This window comes from Meriones unguiculatus, chromosome 1, assembly GCF_030254825.1.
Source record: "Meriones unguiculatus strain TT.TT164.6M chromosome 1, Bangor_MerUng_6.1, whole genome shotgun sequence".
In the NCBI taxonomy this organism is placed as follows: Eukaryota; Metazoa; Chordata; class Mammalia; order Rodentia; family Muridae; genus Meriones; species Meriones unguiculatus.
The window spans coordinates 3,253,106-3,279,111 of record NC_083349.1 but is presented as its reverse complement, the minus strand read 5'-3'; the positions used below and the strand labels follow the sequence as shown (position 1 = coordinate 3,279,111).

Sequence of the window (26,006 nt, the reverse complement as noted above, 5' to 3'; positions counted from 1 at the left end):
CTCCCTCCCGCTGTTCTGAAGCACAGCAGGCAGGTGCTTTCCCTGTTCTCTCTTCTACGCACACCACATGGCTCCTCCCTCTTCTTCCAGGTTCAAATGTCTCCTCTTTAGGGGGGTCTTCCTATCGGCTCTGCACAGCATACCACCTGCTGCTCTCTATCCCCTTCACGGGGTTACTTTTATCCCAGCATTCATCACAGCACCCCTTCCTGTTAGTTTCCCTGGTAACTGTCCTCCCCACCAGGGCAGGCTCCTGAGGAGGGCGGGGCTTTGTTCTGCTCTTCATCGCTTCAAACTCCGCCTGGAGTTCAGGAGGCCAGTGAGTGTTCATTGCACACATGCATAAATGAATGAACGAACAAACAAACGAATGAATGCATGCATGCAAAGGGAGGGACTCTTCTGGCCTCACTCATCCCAGCCCTCCCTCGATGACTGGTCTCTGGTGGCCCAGCCTGGGGCAGGGTACACGGAGCTGCTCATAAATGTGTGATTGCTGGAGAGGCAATAAACATTTCTGAGCAAATGAGTAACTAGGTTTCTCCAAGCTGACTGGTCACAAAGAGGCTGCTTTGAAAAGCTGCTCCACTCAGCTCTGCTCATCCTGCCCTTTCCAACCGAGGCTGTTCCCTCCTCATGGGAAGGGCAGTTAGCACTGTGAGGACTATTGGCTGCTTTTGGACCAGAACCATGCAAGGCAACAACTGGAACCTTAATGGTAACACACACAGCGAAGGAAACGAAAGCGCAGAGACTGCTCGGCTTACTCCAGGTCTCTGTGGCAGTGAGTGGCAGGAGTGAGACTTGGCCTCGGTGCTGGGGTTCCCAGAGAGCCTCATACACACGCAGATCTCATTCAGCCCTAGTGATAATGCTATTAGTTAAGTAGTATGTCTAATTCACAGATTTGAGCCCTGGGTCACAGAGACGGCAAGTAACTTCTTCTAAGTCACGGTGTCATCCATGACAACACATCACCTTAAACACTGCCTCTAGCAACAAAGATCTAGATTGCAAACTTCTGCTTAGGGGCGCCTCTGCCCAGGACACTCAGTAAGGGGGAGAGGTCTGTAGAACAAGCAACAGCAAGCTGTAAGATCCACTCAACTTGCCTGCGTCTCTGCCTCAGCTTCCCTCTCAGTTCCTGGATGTCCCCAGACTGGGAGGGACAGGCTGTTGCTATATCTGAGACAGCAAGGCACAAAGTTCAGCCCAGGCCTTGCGCACTGAGACACCTGCCCTGCCTGTGGCACGGGGTCATGAATAGGTAATGATTCTGAGGAGGAGCCCAGTCATGGAAACGCAGAACCCGAGGCTCTCTAGAACCAGGAGAGGAAGCATAGGGGTGAGCCACGCCAGACCTCAGGGACCCTGGGGGTGATTCTCTCAAAAGAGTAAAAGTGTAGGTAACAGCACTGCAAGACAGTGAAAGAAAAGCCGGAGTTCCTCGCAGCCCAAGGCCAGGAAAGAGAAACTCAAGCTCAGACAGGGGACAGGAGCCTTTAAAGTGGGTTGACCGAAATCTACACTCAGCAAATGTTAACTGCAGCTAAGATATCTCTCCATACACGCATGGCTGAGCACAAATGGTCCCCTTGGCATTCACCAGCTCCCCACTCCCGCTGAACTTTCCACCGTTTCCCCAAGCCGTGAGAGCAGGCGTGCCTTGGCCTTGTGTTTAGGGAGTTCCGCCCTTGCTGCCCCTACCAATCCTTGATGCCAATGCTCGGCGCCCCAGGCCTGCCTCCCACCCATGTGGCAAGCCATGAGGGGACACAGAGTCTGAAGCACACAGTAAGTAAATGACTGGCTGATCCCTGCCATTGGGCCTAAGCTCTTGGCTTTTCCACAGTGGCTGCCTTCTGGGCATCTCTGAGCCTCTATGTGGGAAGGGAGGAGAGGGACACTCAGCCCTTGCTTTAGCCTCCCCCCAACCCCCAGCCTGGGAAGGGGTTCAGAATGTTATCAAGCTCCTGCCCTACTCCTTGGGCAGAGCCTGTGAGTAGCTGTTGACCCTGGCTTTACCCCCATCTGGGGCCTGGTAGGAGGTGGCCACTACTGGGTCCACTGCCACTTGGTGGCCTTCGGTGGCCTCCACAGATTCTGCAGTCTGGGAAAAGCTTCAGGAAATTCCTGATTCTGTGAGGGTCTTGGAGGACTTTGAACCAATTTGGCCCTTACTGGGACATATTCAGAGAGGCAGGATTCAAATCAAGGGGTCTGTCGACCAAAGCCAGGCTCTTCACACCCTCAGTACCCCCTTGGTCCTTCCCCTGAAGACTGTGCCATTTCAAAACTGCCCCTCAGCCTTGTTGAAATGTCCCGGTGCTGGTAGGGGACTCCCAGTCACTCCTAACTCATCTGTGGAGGCCAAAGGGCAAAGAAAGGCTCAGTTTCCCTTCTACCTCCCTTGCCTGGCCCAGACTCTTGCTCAGATCCAACAGCCCCGGGCTGAGGACACTAGTAAGGATGAGACTTTATCACCAGCTGGGTTCTCTGTTCAGTTCCCGGCCACTGGAGGGCATTTTGCGGAGAAGTCAGGTGAGGAAGCCCTTACACCAGGGCTCCTACTGTCCCTGCCTCATTTAGCTGGGGATCCCAGCCCCACCTTCAGGAGTCCCAGCCTGCCTAAGGGCCTTCTCAGAAAAGGGAGAGGGCTCTTGCCCATCTCCCAACCACCCTGACCAGGAGCTCCACAGTCCTCATTGTGTGCGGCACTTCTCAGCTCTGACCTTGTGTCGGAATTCCCGGGCCACCTTCCGGTCCATGGTTGGAGCCTGATCCAGTTGCGTCGCAGCTCGAACCCGCTCCTTGCCCGGCTGCCGGCAGCCCTGAGGACCTGCCTTCCTCGGAGCTGGGGGCCGGGCCTGGAAGAAGCAGGGGCGGGGCTGGGTGGAGAAAGGGCAGCCTGGAGGCGGAGTCATCGATCCGGGAGTTCAGCCCTGGAAGCCCTGGAAGCAAAGGGCTCCGCTGTGCTGGGGTGCTAAAGGTGGAGGCCGGCGTTACCCAAGGTTAAGGCAGAAGACCGAGGAGACGCCGGGTGGGAATAGTTTGAGACTTCTTTTTTTTCTGAAAGGTTGTCTGATGTAGCCCAGACAAACCTTGAAATCAGCTTGTAGCCAAGGAGGAGGGCCGTGAACTCCTGATTCTTCTACCTCTCCTGCAAAGCACTTGGATTGCAAGCCTCGTCCACCTATCTGGCTGAGGTTTGGAACTTTTTTGTGATGGCATTGGTGTAGAGGATAAGAGATTCTTCATGTAGGTGGACTCGAATGCTGAAGCCTGACTCACTTTCCCTCCCAGCTTCCTTAGCTGCTCTGCTGCTCTGCCCCCAACAAAACAGAAAGTAACAGCACATTCACTGGTGGTGGGGCCCACGGACTGGTGCCTGAGTTTAACAGAGTAGGTGTCCCATATGTTCATTCCACCTCAAAGGTTGAGCAAGGAGATCAACAGTGGCCCAAACTAGGTAGGCACAGTGTAGCTTCAGAGACATGGAAAGGCTCTTCTCTAGATCCCTCTGCCATTGGCCAGGGTTTAGCCAGCAGCCTGCTTTCATGGGGGCTAAACTATGGCCTAGATTAAGAGATGAATTATGCCTGGGAAAATAACTTAAACATGTGATTCAGATTTGCACCTTTTGATCTAGTATCGCTTTGGTGCTGTGGCAAACACTGTGCCCAAAAGCATCCTTGGGAAAGAAAGGTTTACTCCATCTTGCAGGAACCCAAGTAGGAACTTGAGGAAGAAACTACGGAAGAATGCTTTTTGCGGGCTCAGTCCTTGGCTCGTGCCAGCCTGCTTATAAACCACCTGTATAGGGAATGGTGCCGCCCACAATGGGCTTAGCCCTTCTGCAAGAGTTAATAAGCAGGACAGTCTCTGCAGACAAGCCCACAGGCCCACAATCTGACCGTGGCTTTCCTCTCAGATGATTGCAGGTTGTGTCACGTTGACAGTTGATACTAACTAGGATTCTTTGCTAATAATTCGATAAGACAGAAACTAGATAGAAAGAGGCATTTAGTGGTCCAGAAAAGACCACATAAGATATAATCCTCTTTGGATTTACATCTTTGATTCTCTGCCTTTCTTCCTCTTTTTTAAAAAAGTGTATATATATATTTTATGAATGTTTGGCTTGTACATATTTACGCACAATGTGTGCATGCCTGGTGCCTGAGGATGCTGAAGAGGGCTTCAGGAACTAGAGGTATGGGCATCTGGATGCCATGTGGACGCTGGGAACTGAACCTCAGTCCTCCACAAGAACAAGTACTCTTAAGCACTGAGCAATTTCTCTAGCCTCTTCTGAATTTCTTAAGTATGTCACATGGCTGTTGGTTTCATATTTAGAACACAGAGCAAAGAATGTCCTTACCCAGAAGAATGCGGCCTACAGCCACCCAGCCTTTTTTTTCCTGTGACCATAGACATCCTTTAAAAACTACTTCCCATTTGATTTTTAGTGTGGCGTGGGTCCCGCTCCCTTTTCCACAGATGTCTCTGCTCTGCAGCCACCCTGTCTTCGGCAGGGCTCTCCTAGCCTCCCAGCCAGTGACTTCAAGAGGCCAGCTTACCCACCATATGTTTAGAACAGTAAGTGGCACAAAACACTCTCAACAAATCTGCTAAACGAATGTATGCATCCCAAATTACACCCCTACCCAGGGAGCTGTGCGGGGCCAATTCTTCCTGAATACGAAATACCTCTTGTCCAAAAATCCCAAGTTGTCATCACTCTGGCCTTGATGAGGACAACAAAGCACATCGCTTATTCACACAGTTTCCTGAGCCAGCACCGGGCTAAGGCATGGCCATCCCCACTTGAGCTCTTACTGAACACAGATTAGGACTTGGGGCCCAGATGGAAGCCAGGGTCGGGAATTACAGCCAGCCTGAGCCCTGTCTCTCCCACTGACTACCGAGTGGTTCTTCCCGGGGCTCAGTGTGGCCCTCGGTAAAAGGAGAGTATAGGTAGCACCAGACTGGACTAGAATATGTATCTGGTCTGTAGTGGAAGGGGCTTCTCGGACCCAGGTGAGGGGTTTGGAGTCTGCCCAGGTTGCCTCCCTGCTCCCCCGGGGAAGGGTAGTTACAATGGCGGTGAAGGACAGAGGCTGGGCTGTAATTTATGGTAATGAGCTGGGCAGTCCTGTCACTCTAGCCGAGGGGAGGAGTCGAGTGCACGAGAGGAGGGCCTTAGAGAGCTGCAGGGCACAAGAGACCAGGGGTTGCTGCTGCCGAGTGGAGGTGTGACCCACCTGCGAGCAGAGCCTGCGCCAGGCTCTCCAGTGCCCTGGCGCCCTGATGGGAGCCCGTGCGCCCAGACTGTGCTTGCTTCTCTCTTGCCTTTATCTATTCAGGGTTGAGTCTGCTGCGGAGTTCATGCGGGTGCAGCGCCAGGGTGAGAAGGGGTGTAAAGTAGAAAAGTCCGGGGCCGGGGGAACAGGCCTGCGCTGGTTTGAGGGAGAGAGAAAGAGTCGGTGTGAGGAAGGACGGAGACCTGTGAGAGGGGAGGCAGACATCCAGGCCTGGGACCCAGACGATTCTAAGTCAGTTGAGAAGAGACCCAAGGTGGAGAATTAGAGAGAACTGAGGCCCAAGGAATGAAGGAAAGAGAAAGACATCCTCTGAAAGGACCCTGGGAGCTGGAGAAAGCTGGGGGAGGGTGCAGGCAGTGCTGGGTTCCGGGGGTCAGGCTTGAATACGGTGGGAAGCCCCAGTGAAGGGGCCTTACCTGGAGTGGAGAATATGGTCCTTCCCCAGCCTCAACGCTCACGTGGGAAACCAGTGCAGAGCCGCAGCAGGAGCCTGCTCCTGAGCCCAGGTGAGTCCCTCTTCTTCTTGGCGCAAATGGCCCCAGGGGCTTAGTGTAAAGGGAGGGTCGGGCTTTGGGATGAGTGGAAGTGTGGCTGCTCCTAATGCCTCACACACGCCATGCTCATTTCTCATCTAGCCACAGCTACCATGAGATGTCCCTTGTAGTCGAAGATGTCACAAAGGTTGTAGAAGACCAGGTAAGAGAGGGCCTTTTTCTGGGCCTGAGGTAACCAAAGGTCTTCCTTGGGGGTTATTCAAAGGAGAGCAAACACTCCTGGTGTGTATCTGAGTGTGCAAATTTGTGAAATCCATCTGTTTGCATTTTTCTAGTCTCTTGGGTCCCTAGTATTTGTCTTTTTTAGGTGGGGCAGGCGGAAGGCCCTTTCAGGAGACAGCTAATTTCCCCTCCATCCCAGCGGAGAGTAGGCAGCCGAGGGTTTAAGAGAGTGGAGTTCTCTGTCTGGCCTGCCGACGCTGCAATCCTATCGCAGGCCCCTCTCCATACCCTGTGCAGTGCCCCAGGAAGGCAACTCTGAGAGGCAGGCAAAAACTGGGCCACCTGCTGGGGCTGCAAGGAAAGACTGGCTAAGGAGGAGAAGTCTGAAGGTGGATGGAGCTTGAGGAAGGGCACTTGAGATTGTCACACACACACACACACACACACACACACACACACACAGGAGTGAGCATCCTGACCATCTCTGGGGCCCATCCACTCAGGATCCTTTGCTTTCTGGAAGAGGCTGAAGGTCTGTTTTCTCCACTTGCAGAGCTGGGTTCATTTCTGGATTGCATGACTCAGATTCACTTTCTAACCCTGGCTTGTATTTATCTTCCTTCTCACACAACCACAGACCCTTTATACACCAGCCCACCCATCACAATGTTCCCTCAGAAGGCTTGACCCTCAGCTGCGTCCAGCCCAGTGGTCAGCTCAGGGTAGCTCTTGTGTCAGCGAGTCAGCAGAAATAACATACTATAGAAAGAAGTGTCCGTGCTATCTGCCCTTCAGAACTAGGTGCAGAAGCCCAGGATGGGCAGAGGTGGGCATGCTCCCCCCTCCCCGCCCCCGGCCTGTTTTTCCTGCTCTTCTAGGCTTGAAGTTTCAGGATCAGAGTCCTGTACAGTTTGAGATGAAAAGTGAGAGTTGAAAGGGCGCTCTTTTCATAGCTAGGGAAGCTGACTTTCTACCCCACAAGGAGCAGGTAGACCAAAGTGTTGGTGGAGCTAGTCCTGCCCCTCTGCCCACAAGACTCTAGAAGTTTGTATCATGGAGATAATCACTCTTACACCACTCATTCCCAGTGGGCAGAATGCCTCCCTTGCAGGTTTCCTGGTTAGACAGCCTTGTCCTTTTCCACTGAGAAGAGACGTGTCCTGGGATTTCTATCACTGGGATAAGATGCTATGACCAAAAACAAGTTGTGGAAAACAGGTTTATTTCATCTACAATCTCAGATCACAGCTCATCACTGAGAGAAGTCAAGACAGGAACTCAAGACAGGATTTTGTAGACAGGATCTGATTCAGAGGCCATGGAGGGATGCTGCTTACTGACTGGCTGGCTCCCCATGGCTTTTCAGTCTGCTTTCTTATACCATCCGAGATCATTTGCCCAGGGGTGGCACTGCCCCCAGTGAGCTGGGCACTCCCGCCTTAATCAAAAAATTCCCCACAGACTGGCCCAGAGGCAAATCTTTTATTTTTTATTCACTTCACATCCTTGTTGTAGCATCATTCTTTCCCTCCCTCCCTCCTCCTCTCCCTCCCCCCTTTTTCTCAGAAAAGGGGGCCTCCCTTTCCCATACACCCCAGCTCATCAAACTGCACCCCTCCCAAAGGACTCAGGCTTGTGACTGCTGACATAAAACTAACCAACACAGGCCCTGCACGGGTCCCGCACATCTGGGCCAGGTGATGGCGGCAGACACTGCCCATTGCTCCAGAGAGTTAAAAGGACCGACATTGCTGCCCTCCACAGTGACTAGAGAGGACTAAGGCCCACGTACTGTGTAGCTTTGGGGGCTTTCATGCAGAGTGCCTGCTCTGAGAAAGTAGCGGTGGGTCTTTTCTTCCCTCCCCTTCTCTTCTCTTCCCTTCCCTGCCCTCGTCCTCCCCTCCTTCTTTTCTTTCTTTCTTTCTTTTTCTTTTTTTTTTTTTTTTTTGAGATAAGTTCTTACTATGTAGCTTTGGCTGGTCTAGAACTGGCTTTGTAGACCTCTGGCCTTGAACACACAGAGCTTTCTCCCTGCCTCTGCAGAGCACAGACATTCTCCAGAGGACTTGAGCTATAATCAGAAGGCCATGAACCAGGCCAAGGGGTGGGGGGTGGGGTCCTTGTTGTTTCAGACACCAGGTGAGAGTTAGTATACTTTCAGCTATTGCTGCTCTAACCACGGGGGTGTTAGCAGTGCCAACAACCGGTGGAAATCACAGGCATTTCCTGTTACCAGCCAGTGTCATTTATGTCCGCCGCTCTTACACATTCTTGGCAGTGAGGAGACTTGCTGATGGATCTTATTTTGTGTGTTACTAAAGAAGTACAGTTTTAACAAAGCACACATAAAGAAAACATTTCTATGTTTACATTATAATTGGTTTCCTTTGTAAGCTTCCATTTTATGTATTTATAAACACTTTCTGAGAATGTGCCATCACAGGCTAGAGCATTAAAGGGGTTCATGACATAAGAATGATTACAAACCAGGCCTCCTGATCTCAGTGTGTGGCATCTGAATGCATGAGGTATGCATTCCCCAAGGCTAAGCCCAATTAGAAGCTGTCCAGGGACATGGGAGGAGGGTGTAGCTGCTCCCTCCACATGCTCATTCCCAGTCCCCGTGGCCTCTGAAGGCCCTGAGGATGGCTGTGAAGGTAGGGCACCTGATTTCTGGGGCTAGGGATTTCTGGGGAGATCTCAGGAATCAGGGGCCGAAGTGCGGCAAGAACACAGAAAACTGAAAGATGGTGGGTCCAGGACTTCTCACGTGGCATGAAGGAGGTGGTCTAGCCTCTGGTGAGCAGGGAGTCAGCTTCCTGCAGTAAGCTCGGCTGGGCTTCAAGCTGGAGGCTTCTGGACATTTCTTACATTCTGAGTCCGCTCTGGGAGCCGGCCTCACCCTGGGCATGCTTAGATGCTGTGTAAAAAGACCCTGGTGCCTGGAACTAACTGTTCTCTGTTCCTAACAGGAGCCTGAAGCTCCAGATGCAGTGGCCATGTCTTCATGGGAGAGGCGGCTCCACCGCGCCAAGTGCGCACCACCTTGTAAGTTGTGCCTTCCCCATGGCCTGTGCGTAGGGGAGTCCAGCCTGCCGAGAGCCTGAGAGGGTACTGCTTGTGATGCCCTTTCTGTGCCTGGAGTCTCTTCCTATCTTCCCCGGCTTGACCTGCAGGCCTCTCTCTGTCCTGTTCACAGCCCTGTGGCCTGGCTCCTACTCACACTGTCTAATTCATGAGATTGCTGTCTCACAAGATCGTTGACCCTCAACCCACTTCATACTCTTTTCAGTCTTGCTTCCTATTTCCTGGGAGGTGATCCTCCTGTGTGTCAATTCCCATGGTCTCTGTCCTCACCCTCCTATGTCTAAGGCCTCCTCCTCCCCTCCCTGATGTCTATGACCTCATCACGTCCTATGCCTGTGCGGCCTCCATCAGAGAACCATGTTTGTCCTGCCTGTTGCTTCTTCCCTCACTGTACCGTCTCCTCCTCATATGCTCACTCTCTCTCCTGTGTTCTCAAACCCATCCCCATTCATACTTTGGTCTCTTCTCCTTTAACAGCACATGCACGAGCATCTCAAGGCCGTCTCCCACAATCCTGAAAGGCTTCGTATTCTTGGTCTTGCTGTCTGGCTTGCTAGCCAGGAGCTAATCTTAGGGAACTGAAGGTCCAGGTCAAGTGGCCTCAGGCCACCTTATGCTACTGAAGGCTGAAGCTCTAAGACTGCATCCCGAATTCCCATCAGAAAAGGGACTGTGCTGTGGCCCTGTGCATGCTGTACGGCCGCCACGAGGCTGTTTGTGTGGGCAGGGCCTTTGCTTCCGGGGTGCCTCTGGAGGAGGTGTGCGTCTGTCTTGGTTCTGCTGGAGTGGTGCAGTGGGCAACACCTCTCTTGCAGACTTGTTCTCCTGCTTTAACGGGGGCGAGTGTGTGCACCCAGCCTTCTGTGACTGCAGACGCTTCAATGCCACTGGGCCTCGCTGCCAGCTGGGTAGGTCTGCTCTCTCCAGCCCCGGAAGGGACCGTGCGTGGGCACAGAAAAGCTGTAGGCCTGAGAGCTGGGAGTGGTGCTGTGCCTGAGGAGTGGGACGGCCCTGCCAGATCTGGAGCCCACCAGCCTCCAGCACCATGCCCATACAGATCCAGGCTCCCTGTGCTCTGTCTCAGTGTATAACTCCGGCCCTGAGCGGGACAGCATCTGCCGGGCCTGGGGGCAGCACCACGTGGAGACGTTTGATGGCCTGTACTACTACCTCTCTGGGAAGGGCAGTTACACGCTGGTGGGATACCACGAACCGGAGGGGCAGAGCTTCTCCATCCAGGTGAGGCCTCCTCTCTCCTGCCCTGCTGGTCCCTGCAGGCTCCCCCAGGCTCTGGGAGCCATGGAGGCTGGAACCTGCTTCCCTTAGAAAGGCTGGAGCCTTCCTTCCTTTCCCACTTTCCCCAGCTCCTACTCAAGGACTGTGTCTCTCGAAAGAGCCACAGTCTCTAAGCCTCTCCTCACCCACTTGCGGCTGCCTGCTCCTGGCTGCCCCTGGCTGCCTCTGGCTGCTGCTGCTGGCCCCTAGCTGCCCCTGGCTGCCCCTGGCCATCCACTCATTTAGTCAGGCTTCCATGGCACATACTGTATTCTTTTCCCGAGTACAGAGTTTCATAGAGGGAGGCCTTAGGACAACAGCACAGATGTGGTCTTTGTCTTCAAGGAACTTGATTTTAATAGAGAAACCACAGCAAATTGAGAGGAGTTATTTCAAGTGCAACTCAGAGCTGAGGTGGCAAAATGTCAAAGACTAAAAGGCAATGCCCTGGAAACTGATCTGGTCTATTGTGAAGGACAGTGATGACAGAGGTTTCTTATAAGAGGTGACAGTTACTGAGGTAGAAAAGGAGTCTCACTGGAGCTAGCCAAGAGAAGAGAAGCTGCAGTGGGGTAGTGGAAGGCATTCTAGACAAAGGAACACACATGTCAAGGGAGAGTGTGGTGCCTCAGAGAGGATGACGGGGATCTTGGGTGGGCCCCTGTGCAGCTGCTATCTCTGAGGGCCTCCTTCCTATGTCTGCTGATATCGACATCCCAAGAGCCGAGGAGACATCTCTGGGCAAACATCCACACCCCTCAGCTCCACGGGTCTTACAAGGACTGTTTCCTGGTGGGTCTCTTTCCCTGCAAGTGACCTCTCTGGGGCCAGACCATGTCTTTTGGGCTTGTTCCCTGAACCTGGATGAGTGTCTGGTAAAAGCCTGCTGGACACCTGGATGCCGTGGGAGGCTCTGTGCCCATCGGGTCTGATGGGCATTTCTGACAGATGGCACCATGGTCAGCTGTGAGCTGCAGTGGAGAAGATAAGATTAGGGAGTGTTTAGCGCTCACTCAGGGACCCCTCCCCTGGCTGGATGTGAGACTTGTGCCTCAGGCATAGACTGAAGGGCACGTCCTAGGCGACTAGGTGGCATGGCCTGCGTCGCCTTCCAGTCCTCAGAGTTTTTGTAACTGTGTTGTTTCCAAGACAGATATGTTACAAATAGATAGTAGAATGAGATGCCGCGTGAGTGAGCTATGAAATCAATGTAGTGAGTCACAGCTTGCACCAAAAAAGGAGAATAAAAAGACACACACACACACACACACACACGTCCTCATTATTACGAAGCTGTAGAACTTTGCTTTGTTTATATATAGATATTTCTTGCCGTGTGTGAGTCATGGTCAGAAACACTTGATCCTGACCATTCACGGCCTAGTGGCACACCCCTTGAGTCCCAGAATAGAGGGACTGAGGGGCCAGAGGCAGGTGGGCCTCTGTGAGTTTGAAGCTAGCTTGGTCCACATAGTGAGTTCCTGGCTGGCCAAGGCACATTGTAAGGTTCTGTTTGAACAGAACCAGTGATGCTAACTTAGGACAAGGGTGGCCTTCCTGATTCCCCTCACTGTGTCTAAGGGTAAGAGAGTGGGGACCTGGCTCCGGGGAGTGTTTCCCCCGTGGCAGATGACACTTGAAAATCTTTTTCCTAAGCGCTAGAGACCTGCCCCACCCTCTGCATCTTGGGTTTTGGAATGGGGCTGGAGAAGATGAGTGTGGAACCAGCAGCACAGGAGGGGTGTGTCATGTGCGCAGGGCAGGGCTAGCTGCTGCGTGCCTGGAGCGTGTGTGTAGACAGTGTCTGTGGCTGTGTCTGGGTATGCACATCTGAGGTTCGGTGAGTGCGTGTCTTGCCTTTTGATGTGATGCATCTTAGAGATGCTCCCAGTGATTTGGGAAAGGCTCTGGATTCTGAACCATTCAGATCCGGGTCAGAATCTCAGCTTCACTATTTTATAGTCTTGGGCGCACGTGACCCTAGTCCCTTCTCTCTGTTCCTCAAACAATCGTGAAATACGGGCAGTGGTTGCTCCAGCCCTGCTACAGTGTGGGCGGCGGCACAGGGAAGGGTCGTGGAGGGAAAGCGTCAGCACACAGGGCTCACACAGTCATCCCGCACTGGTGGCCAGAAGCTCAGGGTGGCCTGTGGCAGTCGCTTCAGACGCTCCTCCTGCCTCCGCCCTCAGGTGCACAATGACCCACAGTGTGTCTCTGCCCACTACACCTGCCCGAGGTCTGTCAGCCTCTTCCTTTCGGGGGAACGTGAGGTCCGCCTGGTGAAGGAGGTCACCCATGGAGGTGTGAGGTAACTATGCCCTCCCACCTCCCTGAAACGGGGCAGCAGATGTCCGTCCCATCAGGCTCAAGGGAAGCTGAGAACTGGGGACAGACAGCATTTCCAGCCTGGGGCAGAAGCACATACCTGGCCAGTGTGTGTCCGGCCAACAGTACTGGCAGATGGATGAATGCCCCCTGGTTCCCTACAACTATCAGACCCAGTGGGTTTCCTCCTGTTTAGGAAAACAGTAAAGCTTCCTGGAAAGCTGTCTCCCACTAGAAACCTTTCTCCTGAGCTCACATATGGTTCCTCTGAGCAGACACTTACACATACTTACCTTTTCTGAGGACAGAGAGTCATTTTGAGTGACAATTTTCTTGCTGGGGCTCCTAGGGGCCGTCTGTATGAAGAAGACTGCCCCACACTAAATGGCCCCAGACTGAATTGTCCTTGCTCTCTTTCTCGATGTTTTTTCCTTCTTTGCTATCTAATGTCCTGAGTTGCTGCCTTAAGGCCGGCCCCCTCTTGCAGGGCTAGCGTCTGCCCCGGCCCTCTGGAGCTGGAAGCTGAGTGCTAAGCTTCCCGGGGCAGAGAGCAAGGCTGGGCCTGAGGCGTTTCTCCTGCAAACGAAGCAGGTGTTCAGACCCACAGCTGTCTGGACTTTGTTTCTCTTATTGTGAGTGGGAACTGCCAGATTCTAGACCCCATGGCTGGGAAGCTGAGAGGGGGTGGGCATAGGAGAGCTCCTGTTGTGTTCGTTTTTTAAACTCTATTTTATTTGAGGTATTTAAGCCTCTATCTCCCTTCCACCAACCCTTTAACCCGAGGTAAGAGAGAGAGGGCTAGTGGGGAGAGGGGGCTGTTTAGGGTCGATGGATTCTTTTGGGGCTATCCCAATCTCTGTCAACAGCAAATGCAGCCAGCAGTCTCCCCCAAGCCGCTGCGTTGAAAATGTTCTCTCTGTCTGTCTCTAAGCCACCACACAGTCCTTCTCTGGTCTCTCCAAACTGCCACACCTTCTTTTCCTGGGCTCTTATAGTCTTCAGAGCCCTAGAGCACACCCCTCTCTGTGCCGCACTAGGCAGGCAGTACCAGCTGTGGACAAAAACTGCCACAGGAGGCAGTTATCAGCTGTGGACAAAATAAGGCCCAAACTCAAAACCAAAATCAAAACAAAAACATATATACATAACCTAACTGAGGGTTTAAACAAACCAAAACTTCCGTTACAGGCTCCTCTCTGTTCTCCATCTCTCCCCTTCTCTTTCCACTCTTCCTGTTCCAGACCATCACAGTAAAACAAGAAATCTTCTTGTATGGTATCGTTTCTCTCCTGCCCCCTGGGAGAGAGGAGCTGGAGGATTGATAACATTTATTCTTGCCAATGATACTGTGATTTTGAAAGTCCTCTGAAGATGAAAGCACCCTGATGCACCTTGGTGTGCATAGGAATTCTGAGAACTTGGAGGAGGGGGACGCAGGAACTCATGTCACGGGGCAGGGGTGGCAGGCCTGTGGGCGCTGTGGGGCACCCTGCAGCCCTGGGCTTCGCCCTCAGGGTCCAGCTGCCACAGGCCGTGGCGGGCATGCAGCTGCAGCAGCTGGCTGGCTACGTCATCGCGAGGCACCCCTCGGCCTTCACGCTGGCCTGGGACGGGGCCTCAGCTGTCTACATCAAGATGAGCCCTGAGTTTCTGGGCTGGACCCACGGGCTGTGTGGCAACAACAATGCTGACCCTCAGGATGACTTGGTGACCAGCTACGGTGAGTCTAACAGATGGTCCCTTGTGGGATATTTTGCTAGTGACGAAGAAGACTGAGTCAGGATGGAAAGTGTTACGCTGGCCAGATCTCTGGTATCGTGGCTATGGTGGTGAAAACCCGTGGGAGGCAAGGGCTCGCTTTCAAAGTTCTGTCATCTTAGACATGTTCTCAACTATGTCCTGGGCCTCAGTCTCCTCAGCTGTAAAGACTGGGATTGTATGTAGATCGGTTGCACACTTTGCCAGGTGGGTTTGACCCCACAAGGCTTCCGGAGGAAGTGGGAATCAGAGGGTCAGAGAAAGCCAGGAAGAGACAGAGCCGGACAGGAGCCAAAGCTTCTGATGGGTAGGCTGGTAAGAGGTGCCTCTTACCAGGGCCCAGTGAAGCTTCAGGCACATCAGGGCAGCCCTGGCAGAAAGCTCAAGGTGCCTGCTGTGTGCTAAGTACTTTACAGCTCTAGTTCTTGGCATCAATCTCCCTAGAAATTAACTGAGGCTGAGAAGATGCAGGTGCTGCTTCAGGCTTGCACACTGGCCCTCACCCGTGTGACCTCTGTTGAGTGTGGAGCTGTTGTGAGACAGTACAGGTTTAGGACAGTCGCACCGCTTCTGAAGAAATGGCTTTTCCGAGACACTGGCTGAGCCGGGAGCACCGAGGCTGGCTTCTTCCAAACTGCTTTCCCCTGTCACCCGCTCAGAGCCCTCAGTCCTGCTGGTTTCCCTGCAGGGAAGCTGACTGATGATGTAGGGGAGTTCACGCTCAGCTGGCAGGAGCAGGCCCCCAACGGCCCTTCAGGGCCTGTGCCTCCTCCCCTGCCTCGCCCACCATGCCTGCAGCAGAGCCCAGCATCCATGCAGGTCTGTGTCCTGGGGAGGCACCTGACCCCCATCTCAGCAGAAAGCTATTGATGGCAGGGCCCAGGGTAGCCCCTTCCTTCTCTCTGCCTTCCCCTTGCTTAAGTTGGGGTTCCCCGTGGAAATGGTGACTGGAGAGCCTTTCTCCCAGTCCAGCTCCTGCCTCTGCTCTCCCAGGGCGTGTATGAGGCGTGCGAAGCACTGTTGAGGCCTCCCTTTGACACCTGCCATGCCTATGTCAGCCCTCTGCCCTTCACAGCCAGCTGTACCAGTGACCTCTGCCAGTGAGTGGGCAGCTAGGTGGGGGGTGGGTTTGGGTTACAGAGAATGACTCCTAACAGACTTGAGGGTTCAAGATGCAGGCCAGTGAGCCTAATAATACTCAGCCTTTACAGACCTGCTTTCCAAAGCTCAGAAATTCTGATTTGCCAAGATGGGGTTCAGCTGTCCCATTCAACAGAGGCCCAGAGATGGGGCTCAGCTCCCTCAGGGCCCCACAGCCAATCAACAACAATGCTGGAGCTCAGATCTAGGCTTCCTGCTTTGAGTAGCTGAATGCCTTCTAGGGAAGTTCTGGGAGTGGCTATGACAGCGGTTCTCAGCCTGTGGGGGTGGCCCCCTTGGGGTTCAAACGACCCTTTCACAGGAGTGGCCTAAGACCATCAGAAAACACAGATATTTACATTATGATTCATATCAGTAGCAAAATTACAATCATGAAGTAGCAATGAAAATGATTTTATGGTGGGGATCACTGTAACATGAAGAGCTGTATTATTAGGAAGGTTGAGAACCACTGGACAGTGGGATGGTGACAGGCTGGATTTCTTACATTCAGTCTTCTTGCACAGATCAGGAGGAGATGAAGCCACTTGGTGCCGAGCACTGACGGAATATGCCCGGGCATGTGCACAGGCAGGGCGCCCCCTGCAGGGCTGGAGGACCCAACTCCCACAATGCAGTAGGTGCAGGCTGGAGGTGGGCCAGGAGGGGAACCTGTCCTGATCGCTCAGAGCCACAGCTGTCAGAGCCTTAAGCTCTGAGGTTCCGTCCTTGTGTCAGATGGGAGAGCCAAGGCTGAGCCTGAAGGGTGGGTCTGGGGCCACAGAGTGAGATGAAGGTGGTCCTCGGTGCACCCTGCTTTCACCAGTCCCTTGGCCACCGAATACTCCAGCGGGGGCTGGAGGATCAGGGGAAGGAGAGTCCTCCCATTGGCATCCCGGGCCCTGGGGGAGGGTAGGTGCGGCCAAGCAGACAGGCCACAGCCTTCTCCCTCTCAAGCTGTGCACTGCAAGGAGAAGGCCTTCATCTACAACGAGTGCGTTGCTTGCTGCCCGGCTTCCTGCCGGTCCCGTGCTTCGTGTGTGGACAGCGAGATCTCCTGTGTGGATGGCTGCTACTGCCCCAACGGTTTGCTGGGAGTGGGTGGGTGGGTGGGGTGTCAGTGGGGGCTCGTAGTGTCTTCCTGGCCTGGCATGGATGAGTGGGAATCAGGGGCTTAGAGGATGCCTGCTTGTGGGCTGTGTGAAGGAACGAACAACTAAACCAATAAGTGAGTGATTATTGAGGTGAGCCGGCAGGCCTCGGCTTCTTGACAGTTTGACTCATCAAGCAATTTGCGTTCATCTGGCCTGAGTTTTTCAGGTGAACACAGCCATTCATTCGTTTATATGCACTTTTTTTTTTTAAAGTATCCATTCAGTTACATTGTCCTGTGTCTGGTGGCATGTTTATGAGTAACTTGGCTGGATGGAAGGGTGAGTGTAAAACTGTAAAGCTGGGGCCCAAGCTCAGTCCGTGCTTGCTTAGCACATGCAAAGCCCCAGCTTTGCATACATTATGTGTGGTGGTTCCCAGTGCCTGTGACACTAGCATTTAGGAGGGATACAAGGTCATCCTCAGCTATATAAGGAGTTCAAGGCCATCCTGGGACACAGAAGTAAAGGGACAGGCCTTGGTTTTAAGGAACAGAGTCTGCTTCCAAGGATGTGACGCCCCAGCCTGAGGTACAGTGTGGCGAAGGCTGGTCAGGGAGTCTTAGGAGAGATCTGGGATTGGTGGGATGTGGGGAGGCTGGGCAGGTCTACCAGAGGAGGTGGTGGGAGATGGCATGGCAGGGTTTGAGATGTGGTGGGGAGTTAGGTTGTGTGCAGTGTGGGGGTGTGCGGTGTGGAGTCTGCCCGCTGGTGTGTGTGGGGAGAGTGTTGTCTTGCCTGAGCCAGAATGCAGAGGAGAAAGGTCTGCACGTGGGGACCCTTCTCCGAGCACCTGGGAAGCCGCCACGGTGGCTTGTGAGCAGGGGCAGCAGTGAGTGGCCCTTTGCTGTCACACCTAGGGCTGATCTTTGAGGATGGGGGCTGCATGCTGCCAGCCGAGTGTCCATGTGAGTTCCATGGGAGCCTACACCCGCCTGGCTCTGTGGTGACGGAGGACTGCCATGCCTGGTCTGTGCCCACTGCCTGGAGGGACGGCCTGGGGGAGCCAGAGCTTTAGGCTACCTAGCTGGGGTGGGGAAGCCTGAAAAAAACAAGGATTACTCACTCAGCCTCTGAGACCCAAAGGGATGTCATCAGGTTCATGGGGGGAGGGGTGCTCTTTACCAGCCACTTTAGAAACGGGACGCTGTGGGATGGGGCCTGGGACAGTGTCTGGGCGTCGAGGGCAGGCAGGCCATGCTCATAATCTCTGTGTTTCAGTACGTGCACTGCAGGGAAGTGGGTGTGCAGCTCTTCTGTCTGTCCAGGTACATCTGACCCTCACCTTGGCCGTGCCTTCTTCTTCTGGTCTCATAGGTTTGGGGCAGGGACATTCAGGGGCCAAGGAGTGTGTGGTTCACGCACTAACTCTGACTCCCTTTATTTCCTCTGTTATTTTGGTCTTGTCTACCTCCTTCCAGGACTTGGGGGCTTGCATTGAAACTGGGTCCCATGCCTAGGGCTTGGTCCCTCCTCAGAGAGACACGCTGGCAAGGCTGTGTCTACCTTCAGAACAGAGGCATCCTAGCCTACTCAGTTCCAGAGGGCAGAGGCTGGCACCTGCTGTAGGCTTGGATCTGCGGGGCTGAGACAGTTCCTGTTGGGGGAGGGGAACAGTCCCAGGACAGGCGGCTTCCATGAGTAAGTTGTCCTTCTCCCTCAGCCGAGTGCTCGGTGACTGGTGACGTCCACTTCACGACCTTCGATGGGCGCCGGTACACATTCCCTGCCACGTGTCAGTACATCCTAGCTAAGAGCCGCTCCTCCGGCACCTTCACCGTGACGCTGCAGAACGCCCCATGTGGCCTGGTAAGGCTGGTGGGTGGCCAGGTGGGTCTCCAGTGTTCCAGAAAACCTCCCACAGCGGAGGGAACATGGCAGAAGGCCCCCCCCCCGGTCTTTCCACTACACAGCTGCCTGCTGCCTCTGTCATGACACAGAACTGGCTCCTCAGGGGCAGTTCAAGCGCGGGCCCTCTGCTGGCTGAGAGTCCGTTCTCCTTCCTGGGCCTCATTTTAGAGAAATCTCTAGAGTGGGCTAACTCTACTTAGTCTTCTGTGCATCACTGGTTTTCTTTTTTCATGTCTGGAAGGCACATTTGTTTGATGAATTCATTCATCAACTTCTGAAAAGCTGTTGGGGTCAGAGGTTGTGCTGAGGAAGTTGGAGATTGCGCTGTCTTCTGGGCCTAATAGCTTAGTGGGCCAGGCAGGTGAGCAACCCGAGAGCCACGGTCACAGCAGCCGTGGGGGTGTGGAAGGGGAAGAAGCTGATCCCTGAGCTGTGCCAGCCGTCCTTGAGCAGAGCTGCGGCAATGACCACAGCTGGTCGGGGCAGCTGTGCGTTTGGCTGTCCCCCGGCTGACTGTGCTGAGCCACCCCCTGGCCCCTGTCTGGGCTAGCTCGAGCTCCTCTCTTCACAGCAGAAACAGAGCTTTGTGCCCAGCCCGGGGGCCACTCCCACCCTGCATGCCTGCTCTCCTCGCTGCAGCCCCAGACCCTAGGGCCCTGAATGTGAGCTGACCACAGCTAGAAGGTCTGGGCACACAGACTGGGGGCAGTGGATGAGGTGGCTTTCTTCTTTCGACCTGAGTGAGCTTTCTTCTCTCACCATAGCACGTTCTTGGCTGTCCTCTATGCAGGAGACTGTCTTCCTGGGTGGTCATTTTGTGGATTTTGCAGGTGGGAAGGAATAGGAAGTACAGAAAGACACAGAACAGGCCCCACTTTTCCATTCAGGCAGCTCAAGGGCCTCAGGACACACGAGGACTGTGGGCCTCAGGGTGCATAGCCCTCTCTGTGTCCCAGCTAGGCAGCTGGCCAGCCACGTCTGTCCAGTTGGCCTCACTGATGGACAGTGCTTCTTGATTGCATGTTTTTTCTTTATCTGCCTCAAGACAGGGTTCTGCCTCGTGATTCTATTTGCATGATGAACCTTTGGAAGTTTTATCCCTGTTCTGTGCTGAGCACAGTGAGGGCTCCACGGAGGGGTCACACCCAACCCATTCTCAGCTGCTCACAGCTTACAGGCATGACATGCTACATGATCAGAGGTGTAAAGGGAAGTGCTGTAGCAGAAGAAATAGTCCTGACTGTTAGCGGAGAAGAAGGGAAAGCCTTAGCAGAGGAAGAATTTGGCCTGAAGGCACCCCTATAAAGATAGGTACAGAGACAAGGAAGAGGTCACTCTGAGTGTTGATGGTACCAGGAAAGCAATGTCGCTGGAATGGCCAGGATGGAGTGTGCCTGAGGTGGCGACACTTATACCCATTAGCTTGACTAAATAACTTTCTGCACAGCAGCCAATGCAAATGCACGCCAAGGAGGTAGGCAAAGCTGTCCTCCTGTTTAAGTTTAACGGGGTGTCTAAGAGGCCTGGGGAAATTTCACGACGACCCAAGTCTTTCCCTCCCTCCAAGACTGGGTGTTGTCACAGAGTCGTGCTACACCCACCTCTCGGGCAGTGGTGTGTTGACAGTCTGCAAAGGGCCGAAAAAGTCAACCTTACACTTTAGGGTGTTAGAGCTCTTACAAAGACGGGACACGTCCCCTCACACCCCATTTTTGTTGCTAATGTCTTATGTTATCTAATGACACGTTTCCTTGATAACATCTTATCTAATGCATATTAGATACTTTTTTTTTTCTGTGACAGAATACCATGGCCAATAGCAGCTTATGAAAGAATTATTTGGGCTTATGGTTCCAGAGAGAGAGAGAGAGAGAGAGAGAGAGAGAGAGAGAGAGAGAGAAAGTCCACCCTAGTGATGTACTTCAATCCACCATGCTCCTGTCCTAAAAGTCCTCCCCCCCACCCACAAAGCAGCACCACCAGCTGGGGACCAAGAGTTCAGACACATGAGCCTAGGGGAGATTTTCAAACCAACCCTGCACGCTGCACTGTAAGCTAAGGCCACGGTGTACTCGGATTTTGCTAGGTTTCGCCCAATGCCATTTTTCTGGTCCAGCACCTCACAGTAGATGTAGTTCTGTGTCTTGGGCTCTTGGCTGTCTCTCAGACTCTCCTTGTCTAGGGTGACCTTGAAAGCTTGTGGAGCCCTGGTCAGGTATTCTGCAGAAGGCTCTGTTGTGATTTGCTGATGGTTTTGTCTCATGACGAGATCTGAATATTTACATTTGAGGTGACAATCTATTGGACAATGGTAGATTTTTCCATTTGGCTCTCGCTTCCCTTTTCTGTACTCACGCCATGCGTGTGTGTGCAGCCGTCCATGCAGGTCTCATTTCCGGCCCCAGAGGTAGGAGCATACCAGTAGGGGCTGGTCACCTGTGAAGACGTCCAAGCATGCTCCTGTAGGATGTTAACAGTGGAGTCCGGTGAGCAAAGAAGGCAGGCTGCAGCGACCCATGCCTGGAGGGTTAGAGCTGGAGCCACCCGATGGTGGCGTGTTTAGTTGATTTTGTGCTTTAGATCTCTTTCTATGTATCTGTAGAGATGTGATATATAGAAATGCTGGTAGATACACATGTGTCTGCAGGTTTTGCAGATACACACAAGGGTAGAGCAAAAGAAATGATACTTCATGCCATCTTATGTCTCTAGAGCTGCAAGAGTCTGTCAACATTCTCAGGGAAGCAGGACAGGAAATGAGTAGGAAAACATGGCAAAAGCAGCACGTAGCTCCCACATATTCCTCCCCAAATCATGCACCCATAACTCACATGTCGCTTTTTGTGCCATAGTTTTCTGATCTGAGAAATGGTGTTGCTGCTCACAGTGGTGCTTACAGGTGGTGTTAGGGCAGAGTCCCATGAGGGCTGAGTGGCAGAGAGTGAGACATTTCCTGGACACTGGTCATGAAGTCTGGCATGAGCAGAGTGAGGCTTTGCTTGATTCTTCACTATTGTCGTGTTCCCTGGGACAGCGTTTCCCGACTCTGCAGTCCCTCCCTGTTCTTTTGTGAGCTTTGCTAGCACCCCCTCCCCACTCACAGTGGCCATGGCTCCCATTATGGTCATTCCATTCTGGACTTATTTGATGTCCTGTCCCACACATGTGCAGTCTTGAGCACGAGACTGTGCCTGCCTTGCTCTGCATGTGTCTGTGAAGCCTGCTGTGGTGTAGTCTGCACATGGCAAATGCTCAGGAAAAGAGAGGTATGTGCCTGCTGTGTACCATCCATGCCAGGGGCAGAGAACCTGAGGTCCAGGGACTGTTTACTGTTCCCCACCCCTGCCTTCCGTTGTGGCTGAATGGAACTTTGACCTTGTTTATAAAAGCTAGGCAAGGCTGCACCAGTGAGCCATACAGACCTGACCCCTTACAGTTTTTTTCTTTTTTTAAAGGGTCTTGTGCAGTGTCTTAGGCTGGCCTTGGACTTGCTGTGTATCTCTGGCAGGCCTTGAACTAGTTGCTTTCCCGTGTTAGCTTCCTGAGTAGACTTGGCTTCCTGTTTACCTCTCCGTTGGGTTCAGTATATGATGTATGAGCAGATCTGGTGAGAGAATGAGATTAAAGCTCTGGCTTAGAGTGGTGTGAGGAGGCCATGGTTTCCAAGATGTGGGGGCCTCCCCTGTTCTGTGTCTGTGGACAAATGAAAGCTAATCGTCATGTCCATTATTATTCTCCAGCTTCATATACAACCTTATCCATCCTGGGCCTGATGAGCTCCCAGACGGAGCACTGTGTTTGACAATCCTTGACGCCCTCTGGGACTCTGCTCCTCACTCTGAGGAGCCTGCTTCTCACGTTGGGCTGGCTCTTTGTCATGGAGGGTTCTGTTTGGGCCATCAGGACTCACAGCACCAACGAATGCTGCCTGTTGGTCCTTCTGTTTTTTTCCAGAACCAAGATGGAGCCTGTGTCCAGTCAGTGTCAGTGGTCCTGCACCAGGACCCCCGGAGGCAGGTGACCCTGACCCAGGCAGGAGATGTCCTTCTGTTTGACCAGTACAAGATCACCCCACCCTACAAAGATGGTATGATAGCTCAAGATGGGCAAGGGGGCTCTTCCCAAGGGGTCTGCTACATGGGCAGCTCCTCACGTGGATCAGGCTCTAACTCCAACATGTCAGTTTAATGGTTCCTTGTGACATTAGGCCACGCATGGGGCTCTTCCTGTCTCTAGACTCAGTATTTATTCTCTTTTCTGATTCCTTAATCCAATGGAGAGTTGCAGGTAGCTCGTAGGAAATATGTTTAATGGAAAGGCAAAGCCGCTAAGAAGTAAGCTCCAGCAACAGAAAGAACTGGGAGGGGGAAGTCGGAGCAGAGAGACGGAAAGAGAGGAGCAGCTCTGGGGGATCAGGAGGAGCAGGGCTGCAGTGAGTAAAAAGATCATGCAGGCCCTGAAGGTCATGAAATATAATGGGAACTGGAGGCAGGGAAATCAGGAGTTCAAGGTTATCCTTGTCTACATGGTGAGTTCAAGGTAACCTAGGTTACATGAGAGCCTGGGTGAAAGAGCAAAGCTGTAAAATGTGTTGTCATTAAGTCTAATCCACTGTGATTGCATGATTGTGTAAAAATGAGCAGTTAAAGAATTCTGTGTTAGAGCAGGAAACTACAGTCCCCCATGGAGAGCAGGGTTGTTTTTGGGAGCCCACAATATGACATTTCTCAGTAGGGGCTGCCAAGGCAGGGGTTTCCTGCAGGGTGAAGCCCGGGCTTGGGCGTGGGCCAGACAGGTGGTGGCCGGGTGCTTGACTGTGCTGACAAGGTTGCTTACAGCCTGTTTTCCATTCTTTGGCTAGATGCTTTTGAGATCCGGAGGCTGTCCTCCGTGTTCCTGAGGGTGAGGACCAACGTGGGCTTGCGGATCCTCTATGACCGGGAAGGGTTGCGGCTCTACCTGCAAGTGGACCAGCGATGGGTGGAGGACACTGTGGGCCTCTGTGGCACCTTCAACGGCAACACACAGGATGACTTCCTGTACGTGTCCCTGCCCTGTGACAGGAAGGAGAGGGAGACCCATGGGCCCCTTACGGTCAGGCATCCAGAGACACTGCCTGACACACACACGCCCCGCCTGTTAAATGTGGATAAAGATCCACATTTAAATGGAGGTATAATTATCTCACATAAGCCTCGTGTTGCATAAGTCCTCCATGATCCCAGCCTCTGAGGTAGATGGGCTGTGCCATGAGAAATGCTGCTTTGTAGTGCCGTCCTGACGTTTGAGACCTCAGGTTGGGTTTGACTGCAGACACCTTTAGGTGAGGCTAAGCCCCCACTTCCCACCCCAAGCCAAAGACACCAGCATTCCCTCCGTCTGTCCCAGCAACCCACTGTAACCCTTCCCTTCATGGCGCTCGAAGGCTTTTGAGTGTGTACAAGGCAAGCCTCCCCTTTCCCGGGAGCTGACAGCTGTGAGAACGACTTTCCTGGGCAAGGCCACAGCTCAAGGTTTTGGGAGGAGACATCAGGCTGCCCAGAAAGGAGAACTATGGAGAGAGGGAGTGCTCACAGGGCTGGAGAATGTGGTCAGCTCATCAAGATACACACAATGGCTGGTGCAGAGAGAAACGTGGGAGGCGGCCTGACAGACAAGAAGCCTTCAGCTTTGCGGTGTGTGCACAGGAATAAGTGAACCTTCCTCCTGTCCTGCCCAGAAGGGCTGGCGTTTGGAGGCAGACCCTGGCTTAGAGTGTGGGCTCCTCCCCGCTGCCGGGCATGTGTGAGCCCCACCTTGTGTAGTTAGAAAATTCACCACCGACAGCAGGAACGAAAGCCGAGCCTTCCCCTCACACGTGCTTCCTTCACTATGGCACTCATGCTGGGCGTTGGCGATCGTCAGCCCTGGCTGCACCGTGGAAGCGTGCTCACGTCAGCTTTCCCTCCCCGCCTCCCCATGCGCCATCCATTTCCTTCCTGCATCTTGGGAGGGGAGATGGAGATCACTATGGTCTGGTGTTCTTCCTTAGAGTCCTGTTGCTCTCTCTCACTTGAAGAGCCAGGGTGGGCGCTAAAAGCATACAGTCTTATGCTCATTTTGATTCCTTTGGGTCTTGATAAACATGATTGTGTACGTGCGCATCCTGAATTGTATGTGTTTGGACGTGTCGATGCAGAATGCCTTGACAGCTGGTGTGCCTGGCACACACGTGCACACACATATTTAAGTGTGTGCGCGTATATGCATATTTCCGTGTGTTGTGTGCAAGCGTGCTCACCTGACAGTGGCTCAGCCTGCGTCCTTGTGCCTGCACTGTGAGCATGTGTTTCCGTGTAAGCAAATGGCGCTTGTGTGGGAAGATGCTCTGTGGATGTGCGTGGACAGGTGTGCAGCTGCAACCTTGCCATGGCCACAGGTCTCCAGTGGGTGTGCCTGAGAGCACCCCGCAGCTGTTCGGCAATTCTTGGAAAACCCTGTCTGCCTGCTCCCCGCTGGCCCCTGGCTCCTCTCTGGACCCCTGTGACGTACATCTTCAAGCTGGTGAGGAGGGGCACGGGGGATGCTTGGGAGTGAGCGGAGGTGGAACTGAGGAGAGGGCTAAGATGCCAACTTGAAGTAAAGGTGCCAGTCAGGTTCTTAGGAGTTACAAGAGGGGGGTGAACTCCAGGCACAGGGGAAGCTTCATGTTGTCACTGTCATAGTCCTCTCAGTCCTGAATACCCAGCCCAAGGCAAAGGCCAGGTCCTTAGAAGCATTTCACACCCCCTCCATGCCGGGCCTCCCCCCTCCACACTGGGCCTCCCCCTCCACTCACTGCCCAGTACCCTGCTGGCGTCTGACACTCAGGTCTGCCCTCCTCTGCACTCAGGCGGCTTCCTCTCCTAGCCACGCTCTCACCTCAGGATGAAACCCAGCTCAGCCCTTTTCTCAAACTTTTGCTCAGACATTACCTCCTCATGGAGGCCTTTCCGGCGACTTGAATTAAGGTGGTGACTGCCGTGCCTCACACCTAGCCCTTCCCCAGACTTCTCAGTGCCCCAGTTTCCTGCTCTTCTACCTGACTGGCAACACTGTTTGCTGGCTGTCTCTTGTAATCAGTTCAGCTCCCGGAGCTTCTGGAATTTGGTCAGCAGTGTTCATTTCTGTGGCTCTCTCAACAGATAGCTCCCTGCCTGGCGTGAGGTAGAATCACGACCTGACATATACATGATGTCTGCTCACATTCCTGCTTTGTGCATGTGCATGCACATGTACATATATGTGCTAGTAAAGCCACAGATGTGCACACACACATACACACGTGCACACACACCTCTCCAGACACTGAGGGGAGGTGGGGAGACTGAGGTAGGCAGCCAGCCCCCCCATTGACCATC

General features: G+C 53.3%; 2 protein-coding genes across 2 annotated transcripts in view; one reads left to right on the top strand and one right to left on the bottom strand.

Moving 5' to 3' along the window:
* Ush1c (USH1 protein network component harmonin) overlaps positions 1–2,857 on the bottom strand; it is a 43,507-nt gene extending 40,650 nt beyond the window's left edge. The window contains 1 exon segment of the mRNA XM_021640368.2: positions 2,733–2,857. Within this exon segment, the coding sequence (XP_021496043.1) occupies positions 2,733–2,768 (36 nt within the window). The 5' untranslated portion in view covers positions 2,769–2,857.
* Positions 2,858–5,195: 2,338 nt separating this feature from the next.
* Otog (otogelin) overlaps positions 5,196–26,006 on the top strand; it is a 68,271-nt gene continuing 47,460 nt past the window's right edge. The window contains exons 1-18 of the mRNA XM_021640356.2: positions 5,196–5,407; positions 5,770–5,830; positions 5,960–6,020; positions 9,013–9,088; positions 9,943–10,035; positions 10,212–10,366; positions 12,592–12,710; positions 14,242–14,447; positions 15,174–15,304; positions 15,479–15,585; positions 16,153–16,262; positions 16,583–16,711; positions 17,637–17,745; positions 17,998–18,044; positions 18,440–18,585; positions 22,582–22,714; positions 23,489–23,666; positions 25,046–25,170. Of these exons, the coding sequence (XP_021496031.1) occupies positions 5,311–5,407; positions 5,770–5,830; positions 5,960–6,020; positions 9,013–9,088; positions 9,943–10,035; positions 10,212–10,366; positions 12,592–12,710; positions 14,242–14,447; positions 15,174–15,304; positions 15,479–15,585; positions 16,153–16,262; positions 16,583–16,711; positions 17,637–17,745; positions 17,998–18,044; positions 18,440–18,585; positions 22,582–22,714; positions 23,489–23,666; positions 25,046–25,170 (2,083 nt within the window). The 5' untranslated portion in view covers positions 5,196–5,310. The remainder of the gene's footprint in view (positions 5,408–5,769; positions 5,831–5,959; positions 6,021–9,012; positions 9,089–9,942; positions 10,036–10,211; positions 10,367–12,591; positions 12,711–14,241; positions 14,448–15,173; positions 15,305–15,478; positions 15,586–16,152; positions 16,263–16,582; positions 16,712–17,636; positions 17,746–17,997; positions 18,045–18,439; positions 18,586–22,581; positions 22,715–23,488; positions 23,667–25,045; positions 25,171–26,006) is intronic.